The sequence below is a fragment of the Aotus nancymaae genome, unplaced genomic scaffold (genome assembly GCF_030222135.1).
Source record: "Aotus nancymaae isolate 86718 unplaced genomic scaffold, 86718_ANA_hifiasm-v0.15.2.pri h1tg000064l_1, whole genome shotgun sequence".
NCBI classification, from domain to species: Eukaryota; Metazoa; Chordata; class Mammalia; order Primates; family Aotidae; genus Aotus; species Aotus nancymaae.
In genome coordinates, this window is record NW_026988479.1 from 22,005,674 (window position 1) to 22,032,575 (window position 26,902).

The 26,902-nt window shown below is 36.8% G+C and overlaps 1 protein-coding gene across 17 annotated transcripts in view; it reads right to left on the bottom strand.

Moving 5' to 3' along the window:
- PPP2R2B (protein phosphatase 2 regulatory subunit Bbeta) overlaps positions 1 to 26,902 on the bottom strand; it is a 478,247-nt gene that overhangs the window by 413,264 nt on the left and 38,081 nt on the right. For 5 of the 17 annotated variants that reach the window (XM_064366488.1, XM_064366483.1, XM_064366490.1 and 2 more), the window contains one exon: positions 15,424 to 15,495. The exons of 11 other annotated variants lie outside the window; for them this stretch is intronic. In XM_064366488.1, coding sequence (XP_064222558.1) covers positions 15,424 to 15,495 — 72 coding nt within the window. Of the gene's footprint in view, positions 1 to 15,423; positions 15,496 to 26,902 lie in introns of those variants that run through there. One more of the 17 variants, XM_064366492.1, reaches the window with a different exon arrangement.

A 26,902-nucleotide genomic window follows, 5' to 3' on the forward strand; every position in this document is an offset into this window, starting at 1 on the left:
CTGCTTCTTGGAAAAGATGATGTCATATAAACAGATGACAGTGAAAGAGAAGGCTGCAACATTCCGGTTGCTTGTCTGTCCTAACAAAGAGAAGAATCTTCAAGCTGGAAAGGTAAAGCCAATGTCTTTAAGAGACAATTAAAGCTCAAGATAAGTTAGAAGATAATAAAGACACGGCCATGTAGTTTTGCATGTAGAAAATCTTCCAGGTCTGGACGAATTATAGTCTAGTACACACACACACACACACACACACACACACACACACACGCACATGCACACACACACACTTCTCTCAGAAAGCTTTAAGAATCATAGATAGGAATGTCAAAAATGCTACGAAGCTGGAAGCTAATAAAAAGAAAGGGGACCTCAGAAAGCTTGTCAAATATATAAAGTACTAATGGAATGGAAAGAGTAAATTTATTTTGTATGACTTCAAAAGGCAGAACCTAAATAAAAGTGCAGAAATTATAGAAGCACAGATTTCAACTGGAAACAATTTCTATCATCCAGTCATGACATAGCTACTCTGAAAGGCTGTGTTCTCCTGTCTTGGAAGTATTCAATATGAGGTTGATGGCCATCAATCAGGAGAAATAGTTGAACTCATTTGGAAGGGTCTATATCCAGTACTCATGCCTTTACCTCTCTTTAAAAGATATCTTTAATTTTTTTGGAAACAACAGCTTTTCTTATTGAGCTTAGAAAATTAAATATATTTGTCATCACTCGATTCTATTATTTTTAAGGTCCCTTCTAAATAGGAAATGTTATGTATCTAGATTCTAGAAAATATCATAAATGTTGATATAATGATGAGAAACCCAGCTTAGTTAACTGAATTATTTGGGACCTGGAGAGGACTAGAACAGCGTATGAGTTGGTGTTGTGTTAGTTTCATTTGTCATGGGACCCCTTGCAGCAGAACAAGGATTGTGGATTGAATTAGGCAGTGCTCCATGCTGGCTTTGGGCTACCAGGTTTAAAAACAAATATTCAGTGATATCCTCCTGGTGCCAGACCCAATGCTAGGTAAAGCTACTGTGGAAAAAATGTGTCAAGACAGACATCAGGCACACTAGAACAGAAGATGATGGTGTTATTTTTTTTTAAAAAAACCTCCCTCTTGGCCAGTTAAAATGAATTAGAATGATCAAAAACATTAGCATTGAGTTGTTGCTTTGTATAGTTCAGCTTACAAATCAAATACTGCTCTCTGTTTATTACTGCAGAATCATAATTCACAAAGGAATGTTCAGAAAGGTCAGTATTTATGACTACTCAAAGTGTTTCATTTGTAAAATTTATAAATGGAAAATCTGGCATAGTTAGAAATGTAGATCTTCTGGTACATAAATTTGCCCCATTGATTTTTATGTATTTCTTAAACTGTGCACTGTTGATTTCAATATTGTTTTGGAACAGATTGATCATAAATATCTAAATAACTGCTGTTCAACAATCAAAGCTACTCAAAACAGTAGCTGTTTGAAGATATAACTGTAATCTGCTGCGGTCAAGGAAAGCAAGTTAAAATAGAAAAGAGTCAGAGTAAATGGTTACTGGAAACTGTTCTAGCAACCAAAACAAAAGAAAGTTAATAAGATTATCCTTGCAATTTGTTAGTACCAAAAATGTGTTTGGAGTAGAATGTATGTATAAAGTATCTACCACCAACACGGAAGTCGGAGAGAAGGAAGATCTTAGATTTCGCAATGACCTCAAAGGATGGAACTACAAAATCTAGTGAAGTGAGATTTAATGCTGGCCAAATAGTTTTACTTTGCTTTTTTAAAAAATCTATCCATTACTTTGAAAGAAGATATGTTAAAAGCACAGAGGGCTTTACGTCCAGGTTCTACCACCAAAAATATAGCAACGTGGCTCTTGTCTTAACAACTAGTCTAAGAAGTTTTCTCATACGTGACCCAAATACCTACTCTTTCCATTGTAGCATGTAAAGAGATGTTAAAACCATCACTTAAATATGATTTAAAATAGTTCCTAGAGAAGCCTTTCTCAGCCTCCCAGGTTAGATCTGATTGTCCTGTATGGCAGCTATGGGAATACACCGCTCAGATCTCCTTTCAAGGAAAGCATGCTGAAAGGAATGACTGAGCACAGCATGGGCACTAGATCTGGCCATTCCTTAACAACAGAGGATTCCTCTAGAAGGCAGTCTTTTCTCTGGGGCTCCCCTTAATGGCCTACATGTTCTCAGAGCTGCATTGAACTTTGATGCTCTTTCTATCCAATCTTCCTTCATTCACCATCTCCTTATAAAGATATTAGATTTGCATCCCTTTCTCTAGCTCTCATCACTCAGATTTTCTCTCTCTTTTTTTCTCCATAGTCATTTCCCCTAATAAATCCTGTAACACATTCAATTCTATCTGGGTATTTGATACTGGAGAATAAAAACCCCAGTGATGTACCCTCAGAATTCCTTGTACCATTTATTTAAAGCACACATATTTTGTAATGCTATATGCATATGATGAATAAATATTTTTTTTCCTATTAGACCATTGACTGTCATTGGGGTCAGAAACACGTCAACTTCACCCCTAGGTCTATAAAAGTACCTAGAAACTCATATGCAATTTATAAATATTTGTTGAGTGAATATAAGAATTAAAAAATAGTGATAGTACTATACTATCATAAAAGATTTGGTGGTTACATTACAGAGGATGAAAAAAAGTGGTCACAATATACTTTAGCAAGAGAAAGAGACCAGGAGGGGTGGAGAAAGAAAGCAAAGGCTGAAAATAAATCAACAGTACTTGAAAAGTTCCTTGACTGTATCTTTTTGCTTATAGGGTTTTGATAGAGATTGACAGAGAAGGTATATTCAATACTGCAAGGATCTCAGAGCTGAGATTATAAGAATCTGGTATTAACATATTTGTTTTAACTTCTAATGGAAACAGTATTGATGAGTCCAGTCAATGTTAATTATATTCTTGAAGTTCAGGCATTTATATTCTTAACCGAAAAATGAAAACATTTTCCAAATTAAACCAAGCAAATTCCATGAATACTCAGGACTTAGGAAAGTATTTTAGTTGGAGAGCTGTATAACTAAAGTTTCCAGGTCTATTATGATATTCTATATGCTATATTGTCATTGATTCTTATAGTCACTGAAAAACTTGTGAGTTTTTTTGACACACAGAATTGGTAGTGTCTGTTAACAGAAGTGGAGTTGAAACAATAAATTTTTGATGTTTGTTTCTGATCATGGTGGGGTAACTGGTACCAGATTAGCTCTTGCACTTTAAACAATTAGAAAACTGTACAAAGTGTAGGAAAGACATTCCTCCTTTTGAATATCAAACAATGAATGACACAGAATCGTAACCCCCTAGAAAAGAAAAGCAGACTTATAATTGCTCTCTCAGTTTGGAGGCATTTGATGAACTCTCTGGGGTTGGAAAGGGGCACCCAAGGAAAATATGACAGTCTTGCTTAGCTGAGTAGCTGAGGAGACAGAGACAATTTCAGGTAGTTTAATGCAACTATAACTTGGAGACAGATACTAAAGAGGAGACAGTGGAGAAGAAGTTTGAGAAATTTGCAATAGACATCCAATGGAGTCTTTGGCTGAATATTAAGATGCATATGTGCAGTGTGAGACTCCACAGGCTTGGCAGAGTGACTATCAGTGAGCCTAAAATACTGAGGAGGTATAAATTAACCAACTATTAGAAGCACCCCAAACTGAGAGTTTCCACCTGAGATGCTGAGGGGTGACCCTGGAAAGGCTATGCCTTAGCAGCAGGGCTAAAATAGCCACAGAATGATAGCTATTCTAGATTCCTTCAAGCAAAGCTTGCAAACAGACATGATTATTAATGAATAAATTAACTGCTATGAGAATAAAGCTCAGTATTTTTCAAAGGGAGACATCTAGCATCTCAACATCTGCATACTCAACAAAATGATATTGACAATATTCAGTATCAAATAAAAATTACTGGATATGCAAAGAAGCTGACTATAATTAAGAAAAAAATCAATCCATAGAAACAAACTCTAAAAATGATAAGGATCATGGTATCATTAGTCAAGGACTTAAAAAAAATCTATTAAGAATATATTCTAGGACATCAAAGAAAACATAAACATATTGAGGGGAGAAATGAAATCTATGAAAGAAGATGAGGTATAAAACTATTCAGGGCTGGGTGCGGTGGCTCACACCTGTAATCCCAGCACTTTGGGAGGCCGAGGCGGGTGGATCATGAGGTCAAGAGATCGAGACCATCCTGGCCAACATGGTGAAACCCTGTCTCCACTAAAAATACAAAAATTAGCCAGGCGTGGTGGCGCGCACCTGTAGTCCCAGCTACTCGGGAGGCTGAGGCAGGAGAACTGCTTGAATCCGGGAGGCAGAGGTTGCAATGAGCCAAGATTATGCCACTGCACTCCAGCCTGGCACCTGGCGACTGAGTGAGACTCTGTCTCAAAAAAAAAAAAGCTATTCAAACTAAAACACAGAAAAGTGGCTAAAAGATAAATGAACAGACCATTAGTGATGTGTAGGAAAACATCAAGTCATGGAACATACTGCACTTAGAGTTCTAGAAAGAGAGTAAGGTGTGGGCAGAAAAAAATTTATAGAAATTATAGCTAAAATTTTCCAAATTTAATAAGAAAATAAAGCCATAGAACTAAGAAATTCAATAAAATTTCTTTAGGATAAATACAAAGAAAATTTTTCTAAGGAACATCACAATAAAATCACTGAAAACCAGTTACAAAGATAAAATCTTAAAAATAGGGAAAAAAGTCCATTACATACAGGAATACACATAAGAATTACCATTGTCTTATCATAAACAGGGTAAACCATAAGATAATGGAAGAATATCTAAAGTGTTGAAATAAAAAAAATCCAGTCTAGAGTACCAAAACCAGTGAAAATATTCTTATATCTCACAAAAACAAAGGCAACATAAAGAACTTTTTAAAAAAGAAAAAAAGCTGAGTGAATTCATTGTCATGCTTAAGATTTTAGATGTGAATGCATATCTAAAGAGTGAGGAATAAAGGAATGGCAAAAATTATAAATGGTAAACATGTCAGTAAGTATAAAAGACAATTTTCTCATTTTTAATTTTTTTAAAAAGCTAATTAAAGCAAAAAGAATAATAATGAATTGTGTTATGCCATATGTACATATATTTATACACATATGTACACATATATCATGTGTAGAAATAATAACACAAAAATCAGAAAGGGAAAGACATACTGTTGTAAGGTTCCTACATTACATGTAAGTGGAATAATACTTAGGCTGTGGTAAGTATATTATAAATCCTAGAGCAACCACTAAAACCAAATCCAAAACAAAGAGGTATAGCTGGGAAGGCAATAGAGGAGATAGTATGCTAAAAATAATTAATCTGAATGAAGTCAGAAAAAGAAGCAGCAAGAAACAAAGAGCAGATGGATAAATAGAGAAAATAGCAAGATGGTTAATTTAAAAATGGAATGAGCTCACCAATTAAAAAGCACAGATTGACAGATTGGATAAAAATGCAAAGCCCAACTAAATACTACCTAAAAATATATACTTTAAATATAAAAACACAGGTAAAAAGTAAAAGGACGGAAAAAGACATATAATATAAACAATAACCATAAGAGGGATATCTTAGTATCACATAAAGCAGATGGCAGGCTAAGCTATATTGCCAGGTCCAAAATGGGGCATATCATGCTAACTGACGGTTAATTTTACATGTCAATTTTATGTGACTGGGTTAAGGGATACACAGATAGCTGGTGAAACATTATTTTGGAGTGTGTCTGTGAGGGTGTTTCCAGAAGAGGTTAGCATTTGAATCAGTAGTCTGAGTAAAGAAGATCACCCTCACCAATGTAGGTTGGCATCTTCCAATCCACTGACGGCCCATATAGAAAAAAATAGTCGAGGAAGGACAAATTTGCTCTCTTTCCTGGAGCTGGGACATCCATCTTTTGCTCCCAGACATCAGAATGCCGGGTTCTTGGGTCTTCATCTCCAGGACTTACACCAATACCCCTCAGTCCCCTCCAGTTCTCAGGTCCTCGACCTTGGACTCAGAGTTCCATCACTGGCTCCCATGGTTCTTGGCCTTTGGGCTTAGACTGAGTTATACTACTGGCTTTCTTTATTCTACAAATTGCAGACAGCATATCATAGGACTTATCAGCCTCCGTAATTGCATGAGCCAATTCTCATAATAAATCTCCTCTTCTATCTATCTATCTACCTACCTACCTACCTACCTACCTACCTATCATCTCTCTATCTATCTACCTACCTACCCATCTCCTATTGGTTCTGTTTCTCTGGAGAACCCTAATATACTGATAAAAGGGTCAACACATTAGAAAGACATAAATATACTAAATGCCTATTTGCCCTATAAAACAGCTTCAAAAATGTAAATAAAATACTAACAGAAGCAAAAGGAGAAATAGACAAGTCTACAATAATAGTTGGTAATTTCAAAATTCCTCTATCAGTAATTGATAGAACAAGTAGAATGAAAATCAGTAATTATGAAGAAGATATAAACAACATTATTATCTGATTTCACTCAATTGACGTTGAAAAACACAACATACAACACCTAAAACATACATATTTTTTAAAAGTGTATGTGGAATATTCACCAAGAGATCATATTCTGGGCGACAAAGTAAGGCTCAGTGAATTTAAAAGGACTAAAATCATACAGAGAACGCTCTCTGGCCATAAAAGATTAAATTAGAAATTAATAACAAAAATAGAGCTGGAATGGCCTCCAACGTTAGAAACACATTTCTAAATAACTCAATGGCTCAAAAATGTCAGAAGAGAAATTCAACAATATTTTAACTAAACAATGATACAAAACAACATGTCAAAATTTATTCGTTGAAGATAAAGGCACACTTAGAAGAAAATTCATAGTTTTAAATGCTCATATTACAAAATATAAAAGTTCTAAAATCAATGATCTAAGCTTCTACCACTATAAGAATCTAGAAAAAGAAGAGCTAAGCAAACCAAAGTGAGGAAAAGGAAGGAAATAAAGATAAGAGCTAGAATAAAATGGAACCAATAATAGGCCCTTTGAAAAAAACAATAGAATTGATTAACCTCTAGTTGGACTAATGAAGGAAAAAGAGAGAGAGAAGAAAACAAAATATCAGAAATGAAAGAAGGGATCTCATTATAGGTCTTACAGACTTTAAGAAGAAAATAAGTGGGTATTATTAACCATTTTATGCTAATACATTTTCCAGTTCAGAGGAAATAGACAATTTCTAAAAGATGCAATTTAACAAAACTGATATATAAAGAATCTGAAAATTCCTATATCTACTAAAGAAATCGCATTTTTAATAAATAAAAAATCATCCCCAAAATGTGGATACGAATGGTTGCCATGAAAAATTCCTTCAAATATTTAAGAAAGAAATACCCAATCTTAGGTAAACTCTCTCAAAAAATGGAAGAAGAAGAAGAAACAATCCCCAACATGTTATAGGAGGAAAGCATCACCCTAACACTAAAGTCACACAAAGACATTACAAAGAAACAAAGATTCACTAACCACATGACCCAACAGTTCTATTCCTAGTAGTTACTCAGAGGCAATCAAAGCATGTGTTCTCAAAAAGCTTTGCGAAACACTGTTTACAGTAGCTTTAATCATAATAGACAGAAACTGGAAACCACACAAATATCTATAATCAAGTAAAAGCATAAACAAATTTTGGTATATTCACACAATAGAATACTATGCAATGATAAAATGAAGGAACTGCTGGCATGCAATAACATGGACGAATCACAAGAAGATTTTGCTGGAAGAAGTCAGACAAAAAGGAATGCATACAATACAAATTCATTTATATGAAGTTCTACAAGGATAAGCCAACATATAATGATCAAGTCAGCATGGTTATACAACATTGCAAATGTACTAAATACCACTGCGTTGTTCATCTGAAAATGGTTAATTTTATATTGTATGAATTTCACCTCAATTAAAAATTAGTGTGGATGCCTAGGGAGATTAACTGTAAATGGTCACAAAGTAATCTTTTGGGAAAATATTAATGTTCTGTAACTTCATTGTAGTGATGATCAATAGGATTATACATGTGTTAAAACTCCTTGGAGTATACTCTTTAAAATGGGTGCATTTTATTGCATGTAAATTATGTGCCAACAAAGTTCATTTAAAAATACATTCTCTCAACTTCAACTGTGAGTGCTTAAGTGTCTCTTTTGGGCAATGAGACAGAAGAGAGTCAGTGGTTGGGGCCTCCAGGATATCTTTTTAACAAGAGCCAACTCTGCTGTTATGGACTTCTGGCTTTTGTCTGTACTTCATGCAGATGAGACCCTTGAAGCTGACTTTACCAACAGCTTCCCATGCTTTCTGACTGCTGGTTGGGTTTAGCCTATAGGAATTCCCAAGAGAAGATAAGAGGGAAGGTGGAAGATATTTACACACACATATTCTTGTTTGCAAGGTCTTCAGTTGGCTTTGCCTCTTAACAGAAGACCTTGGCTCCTACAGAAGCAAAGGACTCAATAAGACTTTTCATTCTTAGGATTCAGTAACCTCTTCTCCCTTCTTGATCCTGCAGGACCAAGGCTAATAACAATTTAGCCCCTGGTTACTGCACTAGGCTTTTTAAATTGAAGAGTAACATGTATACAGAAAGGGCATTGAACTCTTTTTTCACCCATGTAACCACTACCTAGATCAAGAAATAGAACCAATACTCAAAACCACCTTTGGATTCCTACCTCAGTCATTCCCCATTTTCCCTCAAAGCACCCACTAACGTGACTTCCAATATTTTGTTTTTGAAATGTATATAAATGAAGCAATAGAGTATATTTTCATTCCTGTAAGCAATTCCTTGTATAAATATCTCACAATTTACTTGGTCATTCTATTTTTTATGGACATTGAGTTGTTTTCATTTAGGGTTATCATGAACACTACTGCTATGAACATTTGTAAACATGTGTTTGGGTGAATGTATCTATGTGTTTCTCTTGGATATATACTTAGTAGAATAATTGGATTTACTGTATATGTAGATGCAGTTTTAGTGGATTTGCCTATTTTCCAAAGTGGTTATAATAATTTGTACTCTCACTGGTAACATATGAGATTTTTATTATCCCAATATCTTAACAACCATTGGTAATTTTAGTCCTTTTAATTCCAGTCATTCTGATCAGTGTGTAGTGGTATTCCATTGTGGCTTTAATATATATTTCCCTGATAATGAATTGACTACGTTTTCAAGTACTTATTCTCTTCTTTGAAATGCCTGTCAAGTCTTTTGCCTATTGTTCTATTGAGCTGTCAGAATCTTTCTTATCTGTAGTTTTTTAATAAACTGCTGTTAAGTCTGTTCGTCGTTACCTGCTTTGCTAACCTACTTTCCTACACTGTGGCTTGCCTTTCCAGTCTCTTAACTCTTTTTTTTTTTTGAATAGGAAAATTTAACTTTAATGTAGTCTAATTTATCAATATTTCCTTTTATGATCATATCACTTTTTATGTCATTTTAAACATTTTAACCTACCTAAGGTTGTCAATATTTTATCTTATGTTATCTCCTAGAAAATTTAGCGTTCTATTTTACACATTTTAAACATTTCATATGAAATTGCTTTATGTGCCTGTGGTAGGGACCAAGATTATTTTTCCCAAAATAATTTCAAATTTTCTCCACACCATTTATTGAAAAGACCACATTTTCTCCATTGCCCTGCAGTGTCATCTTTTAAAAGACTGGAAATCCATATAAATGTGTGTTTCTGGACTTTAGTATATTCCATTGATTTATTTATTCATCCTGTATCCAATACCCAATATCTTAATTATTGAAGCATTATAAGATATCTTAATAGGTGATGTTCTAGACTCAACTGTGTCTCTCTGCAAATTCATATATCAAAACCCTAACCTCCCAATGTGACGGTATTTGCAGAAAGGGTCTTTAAGGAGAAAAATAAGGTTAAATAAGGTCATAAAAGTGAGGCCCTAATGCAATAGGATTGTTATACTTCTAGGAAAAGGAAAAGACACCAAGAGTGTGCACACACAGAGGAAAGGCCATATGAGGTCACAGCAAGAAGGAAGCTGTCTGCAAGCCAAGAAGAGAGGCTTCACCAGAAATCCACCCTGCTGGCACCTTAATCCAGCTTCCGGAACTGTGAGAAAATCAGTCTCTGTTGTTCAAGTCACCCAGTCTCTGATATTCTGTTATGGCAGTCCCAACTGACTAATATAAGTGGTTAATTCCTTCCACTACTCTTCCAATTGTGTTGGCTGGCCTTTCGCCCTTTACATTTCTATATAAATTAAGAATTACCTTTCATTTTCCCCAAACCAATCCTGAAATTTTGATTAGAACTGAGTATTGCTGTAGATCACCTAGGAAAGAATAAATAACTTTACAATGTTGAGTCTTTCTATCTGTGAACATGACATATTCTTCCAATTACTTATCTTTCCTACTTTCTGCTAATAAAGTTTTATGGTATTGATGTTTTGATCATCTTTACTTAGATTTATTCCCAAGTATTTGATGCTTTGTTGCTATTATAAATAATTTAACCCCCCAAAAAATCATTTTAAATGTTTGTTGCTATCATGTGAAGATACAAGTTCATTTTACATGTTAATCAGGTATCTAAACACCTTGTAAAATTACCTATTTATTCTAATAGTTTGCTTATAAATACTTTCATATTTTCTAAGAAAATATCCCATGAAAAATGTTCCCTTCTACACGTAGCTTGCTGAGAGATTTTATCATGGATATTGATAGCATAATTCTTAAAAATCCAGTTCTAGAACTAGCCTTCAGTTTTTTAGTCCATTTACAATTAATGTAACTACCATAGATTTATTTGTATTATTTTGGGCTAGGAATGTATTTTTAACTTCTGAAATTTCCCTCTATTAACTTGTAATTCATGAATTATTTTACCATTTAAAAATAATTGTTACACTAGAAATTGTAGCATGTTTCTATTAATTATTAAAGTATAATTTATATTAGCTATCTTACTACTTCCCCCAAAGGTTAGGAGAACTCAATCACTTTAACCCCCTCAATCTCTTCATTCTGGTATTTGCATTATTTTTGTCTCCTATTTTAAACTTTACATGACGTTATTATTTCTATTCATTTTTTCCATCAACATACAATACTTTTCATTATTGTTCACTCACGTCTGTATTTTAAATGCATGTCTCTCCTTGCAATAAATTACCTCATATTTTACTCATTTAAAAACATATTTATTTTACTTTTATCTTAAAGGTTATTTTATTAGATAAAGAGTTCCAGAGTGGCAGCTCCTTTCAGCATTTTAGAGTTGTGACTCTATTATATTTGTGGTTCCATAATTTCATTAAACAAAGCTGTCCAACTTTTTTTGTTTTAATGGTAGTGTTTGTCTCTATTTTTAAGATTTTGTTTTGTTTTTTAGCAATTCTACTATGATGTGCCTAGGCATTGTTATTTTTTAAAACATTTATCTTGACTGGGGTTAATAACAGTTCATATATCTGTAGTTCAGTGGCTTTCATCAATTTTAGAAAAATCTCAGCTGGTATCTCCTCAAATATGGATATTGCTCACTACCTCTCTGTCATACCTCTTGGACCTCAATTAAAAATATGTTAGACCCTTTTACTATGTCCCATGTATCTTTAGGCTTTTTTCTTATTTTCTGTGTCTTTTATTTAGGCACATAGACCAATGGAAAAGAATAGAGAACCCAGAAATAAACCCAAATACTTACAGCCAACTGATCTTCAACAAAGCAAACACAAACATGAAGTGGGGAAAGGACATCCTTTTCAACAAATGGTGCTGGGCTAATTGGCAAGCCACATGCAGGAGAATGGAACTGGATCCTCATCTCTCACCTTAACAAAAATCAACTCAAGATGGATTAACAACTTAAACTTAAGACCTGGAACTATAAAAATTCTAGAGGATAACATTGGAAAAACCCTTCAAGACATTTGGCTTAGGTAAGGATTTCGTGACCAAGAACCCAAAAGCAAATGCAATAAAAACAAAGATAAATAGCGGGGACCTAATTAAACTAAAGAGCTTTTGCATGGCAAAAGGAACAGTCAGCAGAGTAAACAGACAACCCACAGAGTGGGAGAAAATCTTCACAATCTATACATCTGACAAAGGACTAATATGCAGACTCTACAATGAACTCAAACAAATCAGTAAGAATAAAACAAACAATCCCATCAAAAATTGGGTTAAGGACATGAATAGACAATTCTCAAAAGAAGATATACAAATGGCCAACAAACATGAAAAAATGCTCAGCATCACTAATGATCAGGGAAATGCAAATCAAAACCACAGTGTGATACCACCTTACTCCTGTAAGAATGGCACTGGAACAGAGGTGTGTCTATCTTACTTGGTTACATGAGTAAGTTCTTTAGTGGTGATTTGTGAGATTTTGGTGCACCAAAATCTCACTTTAGCAGTATACATTGCACCATATTTGTAGTCTATCCCTCACCACCCTCCCACTCTTTCCCCCAAGTCCCAAAGTCCATTGTATCATTCTTATGCCTTTGTGTCCTCATAGCTTAACTCCCACATATCAGTGAGAACATCATAGATGTTTGTTTTTTCATTCCTGAGTTACTTCACTTAGAATAATAGTCTCCATTCTCATCCAGGTCACTGCAAATGCTGTTAATTCATTCCTTTTTATGGCTGTGTAGTATTCCATCATATGTGTATATATATACCACAGTTTATCCACTCATTTATTGATGAACATTTGGGTTGATTCCACAATTTTGAGATTGTGAATTTTGTTGCTATAAACATATGTGTGCAAGTATCTTTCTTGAATAATGACATCTTTTCCTCTGGGTAGATACCCAGTAGTGGGATTTCTGGATCAAATGGTAATTCTAGTTTTAGTTCTTTAAAAGTTTCCTCACTCTTCACATTGTTTTTCATAGTGGCTGTACTAGTTTACATTTCCACCAGCAGTGTAGAAGTATTCCCTATTCACTGCATCCATGCCAACATCTGCTGTTTTTTGATTTTTTGAAAATTGTGAGACTATGCCATAGTGACAAACGAAAATCTTAGGTTAATAAAATAAAAACATTGAATACTCAAATTAAAAATACAATCAATTGATTTAAAAGCTTCTGTACTATAGTAGTGGATATTACTGACCAGGAAGTCAGGCCAATAAATATTTGGTCCTGGGCCTCCTTCCATTTTCAATTTCTACTTTTTCTCTTAATAACCACCCAGGGCCATGGCTTTAAATACCATCTATACCCCTCATTCTTTTCTCTTCCCAATACTCATGGCCTATTTGCTGTCACTTCATGGATGAATAATATACAACTCAAAGTTAATCTTACTCGAACAGAATTCTGATACTCTCGAATAGGGGCCCTTGAGTATCTATTCTAATGTAGCAATCCAACAGTTACTAACATATTATTCTATCCCTATTTTACCATAGCAGTTGTAGGCGCCTGATATTTTGTTATGTTTACTTTTTACATTACAACTTCTCCCATTAGAACATAAGTTGCACTGGAACAGAGGCGTGTCTGTCTTGTTTACTACTGTGTGACAAGTACTTATATCTTAGTCTAGAACAGAGTAACAGATATGAGTGACTTGTGGAATGAAGATGAGAAGATACTCACAGCTTGACTGTACCTCTTTTTGCTTAGATGACTTGTGACTGGAATGGGGCTGAGAAGGTTGTAGGTGGGTTGCATGGAGACAGCTGGTGTTGGGAGGTAATGTTTCATCCTCTTCTTTGCTATCTATAAGCCTACATAGCAAGTCAAGCCTTCATCACAGGAGTGCCACTCATATTTCCCTCATTGACACCATACTTAAACTTATCCAATTTAGTAGCAATCCTATCAACTCTGGCTCCAAAATAATTGATGGAATATCTATTCATTTCTTTCCATCTTCTCAGCTGTTGCATTAATCCAAGCCTCTGTCCCCTCTTGTTCACCAACTGTGATAGCCTCCTATTGGTATTTTTGCCTCCTACTCTTGCTTCCCTATAATTTATCTCTACGCAGCAACCAAATAGCTCAAAAAAATATGTCCATGACCTACTTTAAACCTGCAAAGGTTTCCTATTACACTGAAAATAAAGTCAAGTTCTTCATAATGGCATTTAAGGCCATACATGGCCTGGCCCCTACCTTCCATATTGACTGTGGCTTCATCATTCTTCCTCTTGCAAACTAAGCTCTAGCCACACTGCTCTGCTTTCTTTCATGCTAACATAGTAAGCTCATTACTGCTTAAGGTCCCTTTTTCTTGTGATTCCCTCTGTCTAGAAGATCCTCTCCCCTTGTTTTTGTATGGCTGATGACCTTACATCCTTCAAATCTTTAGCTTCCTGGACCACTGTATTTAATGGCCACTCAATCTTTCATTATCACACTGTCCTGTATTATTTTCTTCACAATTTTTATAGCTAACCAAAGTTATTACTAAAAATGTTTTTCCTTTCACTGTCTGCTTTATTCATTACCATTTTGCCAGCATCTAAAATAATAGTGACTCATAGTAAAATAATGACCCAGAGTATGTCCTTATTACTTATCTGTGAAATATCGCAGTGAATAACAATGAAAGGAATATACTCTCAAGCTCTCATACCACTGCTCTTCTGAATGTCATTTCTTTGGAATGAGTCCATGTTTATTTTTTCTTTACTTAAAGGGAAAGTTTTTCTTTACTTAAAAGCAAAGTTTAAAATCCATAATTTTTTCCTTTGCCTATACCCTCTCTCTTTTTATAGAACTATCACATAATTCTTATAATAATAATGATTATATATGCTCAGTTGATCTTTTATTTCTGTTAGACAATGTGCTAGATTATCTCATTTATTCATCACATCAATCCTTTAAATTAGATCCTATTATAATGTATAATTTATAAATAAGATGTATGAGGTTTGGAATGTTTCCATTACTTTCTTACGACCACAAAGCTAACCAGCATTTCACTTTACTATCTCAAGTGAACTTCAGGAACCAAGGAACCAGGTAATAATAAGAAAGACTTTGGATGACTGATGACTGAAACTTTTGTTTTAAACAATCCTTTTGGTAATTAGTGATGGTGGTAGAAGGAGGGAGGCATGGGGGTAAGGAAGAGGAAGGGAGAGAGAACACTTTTTACTATGACGGACAGATAAAACTTCGGTAACAAACTCTGAACTCAGCTCATTTAACATCATTCTCAGAAGGAAGGTGCATTAGTTCTTTCTTATACTGCTATTGTATAAAGAACTACCTGAGACTGGGTAATTTATAAAGAAAAGAGTTTTAATTGACTCACAGTTTTGCATGTCTGGGCAGGCCTCAGGAAACTTACAATCATGGCAGAAGGCGAAGGGGAAGCAAGGCACATCTTACATGGTGGCAGGAGAGAAAGAGAGAGAGTGAGGGGGAAGGTTCCACACTTTCAAACCATTAGATCTCATGAGAACTCTATCACAAGTACAGCAAGGGGGAAGGCCTCCCCCATGATCCACTCACTTCCCCCCAGGACTCTTCTTCAACACGTGGGGATTACAATTTGAAATGAGATTTGGGTGGTGACACAGCCAAACCATATCAGAAGGACAAACCAAAGTCAGGTCATTCTCTCCGAATTCCTTTGTCTTCTGTTAGAACAACTCTCTAAAGTAGACTCTCAAGCCTTTGAGTTCAGGAAAATCAGAAAGACTGACTTTGCTTGACCATTTAATCATGGGCTTAGCTTGACCCATTTATTCTGTTATCCAAGAAACAAAATTACATGCAAAGTAGACAGTGATTTACACTGCCAAGAAGTTTAGTTTCAAATAGGAAAGAATAGAAAGAGAAAAATAATTAAGAAAAATCTTAGGAAGATCAAAAACCTCAAAGACCAAGAGTGTGTGTTTACATAACTATAAGTATCTTGATGAAAAATAAAGGGAAAAAACAGCTTAGATGTCTAGATAATTGATTAAAATTTTAATTTTCTACCTGGTTACTTGGTACTATAAAAATATAATCATGCTAAATCACTTCACAAAGTGTTATAATAATTGTTGCTTTTTCTCAATGAATTTTCTTATAATTTCAGTGTTCTATATTAATATTTTGTGGTACAAAATGCAGTGATTTTTTTTTTTAAATTTCCAACTTTTATTTTAAGTTCAGGGATACATGTGCAGGATGTGCAGGTTTGTTACATAGATAAACATGTGCTATGGTGGTTTGCTGCATATATCATCTCATCACCCAGGACCCAAGCCAAGCATCCATTAGCTATTCTTCCTGATGCTCTCTGTCCTCCCACCCTCCACTCTCCCCATTGTGTGTTGCTCCCCACGTGTCCATGTGTTCTCAGCATTGAGCTCCCACTTATAAGAGATAACATGTAGTATTTGCTTTTCTGTTACTGTGTTAGTTTGCTAAGGATAATGGCCACCAGCTCCATCCATGTCCCTGAAAGAGGACATGATCTCATTCCTTTTTATGGCTGCATAGCATTCCATGGTGTATATGTGCCACATCTTCTTTATCCAGTCTGTCATCGATGGGCATTTAGGTTGATTCTATGTCTTTGCTATTGTGAATAGTTCTGTAATGAACATATACATGCATGTATTTTTATAATAGAACAATTTATATTCATTTGGGTATATACCCAGTAATGGGATTGCTGAGTCAAATGGTATTTCTGCTTCTAAGTCTTTGAGGAATTGCCACACTGTCTTCCACAATGGTTGAATTAGTTTACATTCCCTCCAACAGGGTGAAAGTATTTTTCTCCACAACCTCACCAGTATCTGTTTTTTTTTTGACTTTTTAATAGTAGCCATTCTGACTGGTGTGAGATGGTATTTTATTGTGGTTTTGATTAAATGTGGTTATTTTTATGTATTTGGAGAATTAACCCTGCCCTTAAAATCCATTGAACCATAGCATTAAGAAGACTTTTTGTGAAATTTAGTAATGGCTTAATTTCTGTCTAGATTAGCCAGTAATAGATGCAATGGAGAGGAAATATGAAAAAGAAAATCAACAAATTCTATTAATCAATTGAAATGTGTCAGAAATTTTGCTAACCACTCTGTGAATTAGCTCATTTAATTCCACATTAACCCTATACAGTATGATTATGACTCAAGTTTTTTGATGAGCAAACCATATACCAGAGAGGTTAAGTAACTTTGCCCAAGTTAGCATGCAGTAGAGATGGGGGAACTCAGGCAGTCTAACTGGAGAGCTTAACCTTTCCAGCATACAACTCTCAAAGGAATCTACAGTTGCTTCAGAAAAAAAAAAATCATATGTTCCTAAGATAGTCAAATCTCAGCAACAGGGGCTGTGGAATCAATTGTCTGAAAGAGTCTATACCACAGGCTTATTTAGGTAACCAGTGTTAAAATCAGAAAGGGCTAAAGACAGAGTGACATCTGACATTATGATCCAAGAAAAACTTAGCTACATGTGAGTAAATTATTAGACAAAAAAAAAGTAGGATGAGAACCTATCCTTGAATCTCTGACAGAGAGAAAGGTGTGTGTGTGTACATATATGTATATGTACATACAGGTATGTAATTATAAATATACACATGTATAAATATATACATAAATATATTTATGTATTCCGGTTCTTTGTTCCATAGCATTCATTTTGGTGCTGAATGAGAGTTTTACATTGCGGGGTATGTGTGTGTACATGCATGTGTTGAGTGAATGAGAAACTTGTGTATCATGGGATATGTATGCATGCCATCTGTAGAATGGCATAGAATAGTACTGAAAACCACCAATACCTTAAGAGTGTTGTGAGAAGGGATGAGTCAGATCAGGAACAGCATTTCCTGACTGCCCACTCACAGGCACATTGCCAGAAGGTTTTATTTATTCTCTAGGTTCTAGTCTTCAGATTCATAAGCACAGATAATATTGCTTTTTATAAGAATTAGAGTGATTAACTACAAGACTGTACTCTCCAGGGACTCTGTTTTATTTACCTTTGTTTATCAGCATCTAATACTCTGTCTGGCATAAAGTCAAGACCTAATAAATATTTGTTGAGGGAATGAGTGAGTAATAAATTTATGTAATGTTCTGTATTTATTGGATCAGTTCTTGTTGGAGAATCATTGCCCTCCTGGGTCACTGAGAAGCTGGCACTCAGCCTGTGTTAAGGGATACTTTTAGAACCAAGGTTCTTTGACTCATTAGCAGACCCATTTCCTGGTATATGTTTTAGGGGTGTGTAGAGACATAAATCTAGTAAACAAGAATTTATTGAGCTCTATTATTTGAACACTATCAGAGGGAACTGGGGATGGCTCATTGAACAAACAAGCCAAATCCTTGTTCTCATAAAGCTTACATTCTTACAAGTTAAGGAACAAAATAAGTAAATGCATAACATGAATGGGTGATAGAAAGCTGTGAAAAAAACGGGGAAAGGAGGAAAAGTTTGATGGAGGAATACTATACAGTGTCCCCTGGGGACAGAATTCTCCAGGGCCTAGAATCAATTGAATGAGAACTTTAAGTGACATCATTAAATTACATTAAACATTTCCTTTATTAAATTACATTGATACTCTCCAAAGATTTCAATGGCACCCAAATCATAAAATTCTTGGGAAACTATTTTCCACTTTATGTTTAGAATTCTGTTCAATGATTGGCTGGTGGGATAAAAGGGTGGCAACAATGATCAAGAAAATAAACTTCTAGGGGAAACAAGGAAGGGATTATAATAGCCAACATACTTTGGGTACTTTATCTATGCTGGTAAACACTTTATGTTCATTATCCCAGTTTATCACCAAATGATTTCTGTGCAATAGGACTATTCTCATCACCTTTTTATGGCAAATAAGGCACAGTAAGATTCTGTAAATTGCTCAATGTCACTTAGCTAGAATTGAACCCAGGTGGTCTGATTTAGGGCCAAATTATGCCCTTGTAGAATTAAGTAAACTGCCTCCAGAAGCAAGTTTTTTCACTACTAAGATACACTGCTTCTTTTAAAAGTACAGTGAAGTAGAAGGGGTTAAGTATTTGAGATTATTTATTTTTTTAAACAAAGCTACAACCCCCACCATGAAAAGACACAGTATTCCACAAAGACCTTCCTATTTTTTGAATACTACATCGAGTTGATTCCAGCCTTTGTCCGGTCCTTTGTGTTTACAGGTTCCTTCACCTGGAATGCTCTCCACTGGGATCTTCACATTACTGACCCTTTCCCATCGCTCAAAAGCACCTCTTCCGAGATGCCTTCCCTGTCTGCCCAATTCCTGGTAGCCCTCAGTCCTTATCATCATTTATCCTGTTTTAATGTTCTTACCAGCCCTTACCACTATTTTAAAAGTTACTGATGTTTCCCATGGCTGTTTTCCCCTACTAATATGCAAGCGCCAGGAGGTTGGTGGCAGTATTCATTGTAATTGGTCCAGAGCCTGACCTCTGCCTATACATCACAGAGGCTTCAAAAATACTGAAAAAACTAATGCTGTCCCTTGGATCTGAAGACCCAGGTAGATCCCAGGGTGAGCTTATCTGCCCACTATTCTGTGCAGAATTAGAGCGCAAGATGGGAAAAGAGAGATCTTCAACTGAGGCCCGAGAAATGCTTACCAGTAAGAACCCAAATGGCCACGATTGCTGAGAAACCTATCAAGGGCTGGGTGTGGTGGCTCACGCCTGTAATCCCAGCACTTTGGGAGGCCGAGGTAGGTGGATCACAAGGTCAGGAGTTCAAGACCAGCCTGGCCAAGATGGTGAAACCCTGTCTCTACTAAAAAAGAAATACAAAAATTACCCGGGCATGGTGGCAAACAGCTGTAATCCCAGCTACTAGGGAGGCTGAGGCAGGAGGGTCCCTTGAACTTCGGTGGCAGAGGTTGCATGAGCTGAGATCACACCACTGCACTCCAGCCTGGATGATAGAGTGACACTCCGTCTCAAAAAAAGAGAAAAAGAGCAAACCTACCAAGAAGACCATCTATGAAGCCTACTTGCAGGCGGACCAGTTTGGAGGCAATTTCTGCAGTTAAGTATATGCAAATTCATCATTTCAATTTTATCTGAATCTTGTTCGTGTCTTGTTTGTAGTTCCCACCTTAATTTGGATCTAATGCTTTTCATGATTAATCAACCATGTCTTCCCCTAGAATGTAAGATGAGAACAGAGATCTGTCTTTTACAGCACTGTATACTTAGTGTCTAGAAGCATGCTCAACACATAGTAAGTTCTCAAGTCATACTTAATAAAGGGACCAATAAATGGTCCAACACTAAATTTCCTCTGTAGACAAAGGCAGGAAGAGGAGCAGAATGTAACATTTGTTGAGTCCCTGCTAATCCCCAGGCACTGTTTCAGATGCTTTTATGTATGTTATTTCATTTGTTTACCCTGCTAAGTTGCAAGCTTTGAGAGCCTAATTTATAAAAAGCTAAAATTCATGGAGTGAAGATGCCTTTCTTCTTCCATGCCATAAAATCAGGTCTTGCTGGGCAAGTGGTTTTTTAAATGAACATTGGGTATCACTAGACACCTTGAACTTTAATCAGTTTGGTGAGGTCTGTGCTAGGACCTGATAATGCTGTTTCAAATAAATAATTTTATATGATACCCTGAGCATATCTGAGGATCAACAGAGCGTTGTAATGAGAGCCTTGGCCATTGCTTCACCTATAGGATCACTTCCATTTATCATCTCAGCTCTAATTTATCTCAATCAAAGTTTACAATACAATTTCCAAACAGAAGACTAGAAATGACTGCAAATAAAATGAATTTAGAGGAGGCTGTTCCCAGCAGTTACAGAAAGTTTAGCCTAGGTCAATTAGACAGGGACAAATGCAAGCTGGCACAGGGTCATGCTTAAGATTGGAGCAGGAGAAACTGTAGGAGAACCAGTTCATAATATCTGACTGTCCCAGATCTCCAGCCCTGAGCTCAAAACACTCAGGCTTGGCCCATTACTTAGTGATGCTTCAGGAGCTTAGTGTGAGCAAACATGTAACATATACCATGGCCCTGAATTACCTTGTTAGGTGCTCAATGTGAGGAAGGTAGCACTTACGAGAACATTCTTGAAGGCTTAATAACAGCTAAGAGTCTTTTCAGCCCATTCTCTGTGTGAATAGGACCAATTTCAAAGAAAGATGAGCTTCCTTTAAAAAAAAAACTGTAAAATAATAGTGCCATTAGACATGCCTCCCTCAGCCATTTAAAAATACCTTGAGGCTGGTTCTCTCCTGAGGGATTACTGAGACACATGCCTGCCTTGTGAAAGGCAATCGATTCTTTATAGTGTATATTCTTGAGGTGTTTCTTCCCCTCTTCACAGAGTTACTACTCAGGTCATCAGATTGTCCTGAGGTATTCCCAGGAATGTCAGAAACATTCAAACCACTTTGCATGTAAGTACAGAGGCCAAAACACCACCGTGGAGTCCACAGGCTGGGTTCACTACCACTGGTTTACACTAATTCCCTGTCTGGTTTTGGGCAGTTCACCCTTTTGGGTTAATCTCTCTGCAAGATGGTGGGCAGGATCTAGAAAGGGCTTCCATGTCACTTCCAACTCTGGGTGTCTGACTTGATGAAAACTGACAACGACCAGTGTGTGCCCTCCTCTCCTCACAGGCTGCAGCAGCCATCTAGAAGGTAGCTCTGTGAATAGGCAAGGGAGAAAATTGACATTGTTCCTCTGCTTCTGAGTTCACCTGTAAGAGCCTTCCTTTAGCAGGTCTGCAGCTATGCTCTCTCCAGCTGAGACTTAGAAAACTGGACATTATGAACAGCACACCTGAGCCCCTTTCCCCACCATCACTGTTGCCTGATGCTCAGCCCAGAGTTTCCATACCACGAACTAGATGTGGAAGGAGGGAGGAGACTATGCCAAGTTCAGTGGTGACACTTTTTTTTTAACTTTGTCATCCTAGGACAAGGTTTCTTGAAGTATTACACTTAGGGTTCTTTCCTCAAAAGGCACTGGGGTACTTTTTGAAAATGGCAATTCTTAGGCTCAGCTCAGGATCTACTGATTCAGAACTTTGGGTAGGGGAGCGCTATAAGTCTCCAGATCTTCATTTTATTTATTTATTTTTATTATTTGCTTTTCATTCATTTGCTTAACCCTTTTCTACCATAGCTCCATCGTTTCTAACACTACAGAAAAGGGATACTTTCCATTTTGCTGCCTGTCAGTGACAAAGCTTTGTTGACAACAGTGTGGGGGATTGCTTTGAGATCTTCTAATTTAAAGTGCCATAGGACTTCCTAGATTTTGGTTACTGAGTACAAATCTGCGTTTTAAGCCAAGCACCGTAGATAATTCTTATGTATGGTAGTTAACATTTGGAAACTACTGTCCTAGAAAAAGGGAGACAAAACCTTTTAGCCTTCTGCTGCTACTAACCATGATGATTATTCATTCATCCAACAAAGATTTATCATTCACTACTATATACCAGATACAATAATGAGCAAAAACACCAAGTACCTGTTCTCATGGAGCTGACAGCCTAGCAAGAGAAAGAAATGATAAACAAATACATAATATGTCAAGTAGTAAGAAAATCCAGGGAGTGAGATGAAGGGTGAGTGATGCGAGGTGTGCTTTTCAGATAGGATGGGCAGGAAGGCCTGTATGTAGGATGATTGTGCAAAGACAAAAGAAGTGAGGAAAAGAACCAAGCGGCTGAGGGAAGAGCATTCCAGGCAGAGGGAGCAACAAGTAGAAAGGCCCTAGAGAGGGGATGTATGTGGTCTGTTTGAAGAACAGCAAGGAGGCCAGTGTGGCTGGAGTGAAGTGAGTGAAGAGAAGAGTTAGAGGAGATTGGAGCTAATATCTTGTAGCTTGTTTGTGTTATTTCTAGGCTGCAGAATACTTTACAGTCTAGACTGGTGGAACAATGATTTGCAGTGATATTATATTATACATCTGTTCTTATTCTAGTCTTTTGTCCTTACTTACGTTGTGACTCCCTGTTCGTGGCTGAACTCCTGAAGACAGCCTACAATAGGTCTTTTGCTTGAGAACTGGGGCAAAGAGTAAGACAGCTTTGTGAGGGAGGTGCTATGGACTAAATTGTGTCCCCCTGCAAAGCCATAGTTTGAAGCCCCAACCCCCCAATGTGGCTGTATTTAATAACAGGGCCATTAAGGAGGTAATTAAGGTTAAATGAGGTTATTAGGGATGGGACCTTAATCTAACAGGACTGGTGGTGTTTCTGCAAGAAGAGAAGAATTCATCCAGAGTATGCCCTCACAGACAAAATACCACGTGAAGACTCAGTTGAGAAAGTGGTTGTCAGCAAGCCAAGGAGAGAGGTCCTAGGAGAAACCAGCCTGCTGGCACCTGGATCTGAGATTTTCAGCCTCCAGAACTGTGAGAAAATAAACTACTGTTGTTTAAGCCACCCAGACTCTTGCATTTTGTTACGGCAGCCTTAGTGAACTAATACAGGAGGATAGGGCCGGGAGGGCTTCACTTAATTATCCACTCATTTACTTCCTCAGTCTTTGCTGCATGTCCAGTATGTGCAAGGCACTGTGCTACTTCTTTGCATGCATTATTTTATCTAGTCTCACAGCAATTCTGAGGCAAGCTTTATAACCGTAACTTTACAGATAAAGAAACAGAGGCGTAGTTAGGGGCAGTCATTTGCCAGGGGAACTGTTGGAGCTTTTATTCAAATGCAGGACTGTGATAGTAAAGCCTGTGTTTTCCCTCCATCTCAGAAGCAGGAGAACAAAGATCTGGAGCCAGCCTACCTGGGTCCAAATCCCACCCCTCCTACTTGCTAACTATGGGCTTTGGGCAACTTACTTCTCTTTCTGAGCCTTGGTGTCTGCATCTATAAAATGGGGACAATAAATGCTTTCTCTTAACTAGACTGTAATTAGCACTAAGTGAGCTAATACATTAAAACACTTAGAAAAGGGCTAGGCACCTAAATGCTTCTTATTATGACCTGGAAGTCATAGGGTTCTGCTTGAAGGAACTTGAAATCTTTAGGCTATACAGAGTGTGAAAACCCTCCTCATTCTTCTATAGAGTTTTCATGTGGAAAAGGCCTCAGGTTTCTTATTTGGTAATTCTAAGAAACAGATTTCAGTGCAATTTAAAGACCTAGGCATACTTGGCATTGTCCAGAAGTAGAATGGCTAGGTTTGAGAGGGAGCAATCTCTCTGATGCTATCTTGTCAGGAATGTTGTGAGGGGGTTCAGGGCCCCTGTGAAGGGGTGGCATAGATGAATTCAGAAGTCTTCTCTCACATAGAAATTTTATAATTCTTTCTAATGGGATGGGAATAGGTGGCCTACAGGACTGGGCCAGTTCTGTTTTCCTGGCACAGTATCCATTCTTCCTTCCTTCTTTCCTTCCTTCCTTCCTTCCTTCCTCCCTCCCTCCCTCCCTTCCTTCCTTTATAGCTGAATTGTGTTGCTTGAACTCATGAATTCATAACAGCCAGTATCATGCTTTGTTTTTTTTTTTGGCTCATGCTACCTGGTTTCTACAGGATTTTACTTTTGGGGTTCCGACCCACATCCTGCCATCTGGTTTATAGGACCATGAAAAGATTATTAATTAAGGTAGACATGACTTCCTAACCTTGGCTTGTAAGACTGACTGTTGGTCAACTCCTCTGAGAGGGCTACCTTGCTGTTTATATATGAATATACACAGCTGAACGAGTATATGTACAATTCTATCTGGAGGCTTTGATGCAGCAGCTATATCTTGCTGAATAAACATGATATGAAAACATTCTTAGTGGTTCTGTCCTAAGACAGCCTTTCTTTTTCTTCCAAACATCATGCTTTTGCAAGTGCTCTGTCTGGAAGAGCAAACTCACTCCTATGCCTGGAATGTTTACTGCCACTTCCAAACAGAGCAGAAATTTCTGCCACTGCTCATCAAGAATAAAAATTTCTTTGTCTGGATGTCAAGATAATAAACAGCTTTCCATATTCATAAGTAGATCTATTCAGATACAGTCACAGATAGACATACAGGAATTTGAGGACATACCTAGAGCCATTTACAACTCTACTGTCAAGTAATAGTAAGGACTATTTCTAGTGACCATATATCTCCGTTTTGTGTATCCTACCCCTTAAAATACATTCATGCACTGCCTAATGACATTTTGGTCAATAATTGACCACATATACAATGGTGATTCCGTAAGATTTTCAAATTGTATTTCTACTGAATCTTTTCTATGTCTAGATATGTTTAAATATGCAAATACTTACCACCATGTTACAATTGCCCACAGAATTCAGGACCGTAACATACTGTATAGGATCGTAGCTTAGGAGCAATAGGCTGTACCATATAGCCTAGGTGTGCAGTAAGCACTACGATCTAGCTTTGGATAAGCATAGTCTATATTTCCCCAATGATGAAGTTGCATAACATGCATTTCTCAGAACATATTCCCATCATTAAGTGACTCATGACTGCGTGCTAATCCGCTCTTAGCTCTTCCAATGTATTCTCCTCACGGCAGTCACAAAAATCTTTTCATGCCACAAATATGATCATTTTAAAAAAAATGTACACCCCTCCATAATTTATAGTTGCTCTCTGGGTTAAGATGAAACTCCATAACTTGTGTTACAGAGGCATACGGGGTCACATCACTCGATAGCCTCATCTCCACTGTACCCCATCTTGGTCTCTGTGCTCCAGCTGCAACAGCTTTCCCTCAGAATCTTGCTTTCACCATGACCCTCTGGTGACTGGGCCTTGCAAATGTACTCTCTTTTACCAAAAATACCCTCTTTCTCATCCTTCCTAGTTAGGTTCTACTCATCCTTCAGATCTCAGCTCAAGTTACACTTTTTTAGGGAAGCTCTGCTGATCTTCCTGTGCATAACAAAGCCCCGTTAGATCTTGACCTAATGTCATATCCTCTCCATTGCTGCATTTGTCACAGTTTAATTTATTAGATTAATGTATTTGCCTTCCAAATAAGCAGAAACCATATCTATTTTTACTACCTGTAAACCCATCGCCCAGCTGATATTTGACACATGATAGAGATGTTCTTTATGTGTGTGCTCGTATTTTTTGAATAAATAAATTTATTAGATTAACTTATTTGCCTTTCATAATAGCAGGAACCATATCTATTTTTACTACCTGGGAACCCATCGCACAGCTCATATCTGATACATAATAGAGATGTTCTTTATGGGTGTGTTTGTATTCTTTGAATAAATGAATAAATAAATGAATAACTGCTCTTGCAAGGCAGTTCACAGAATACTGAATTTGCTCCGAAAATTTCCCAAAAAGTGACATTCTCGTGTATCAACAATAAGATCCAGAGCAGGCTTTCATACATATCTTCAAAGTCATAATTTATTTGTCTCCTGTTTGCTTTTTCTACTAACTGTGCTTTTGCAGACACTTGTGAAGATAAAGGCCTTGGCCCTCTCGGCCCATCTTTTCTCCCAGCTCAATCTGCCAGTGAAGAAACAATGACTCAGAAAACTAATGGGCCAGTCTGTCTAATGATGGCAATGATTTCACTGCCAGTGATTTTTCTATTAGATTTATAAAATTGAGTCAAAATGAAGGAATTGCCTTGGGCCACAGGAACCAAAGACAAAACATAGATCCAGAAACACAAATCAAAACAGCACTGATCAGTGTATGTTACAGGCAAACACCAGTAAAGGTGATGTAGGTTGAAAGAGTCAAAGAATGAAAACAGGAGCCTCTTTTGCTGGGAGCAAGCAAAGTAGGAGGAACGCCAGATTTGCAATAGGACAAATTT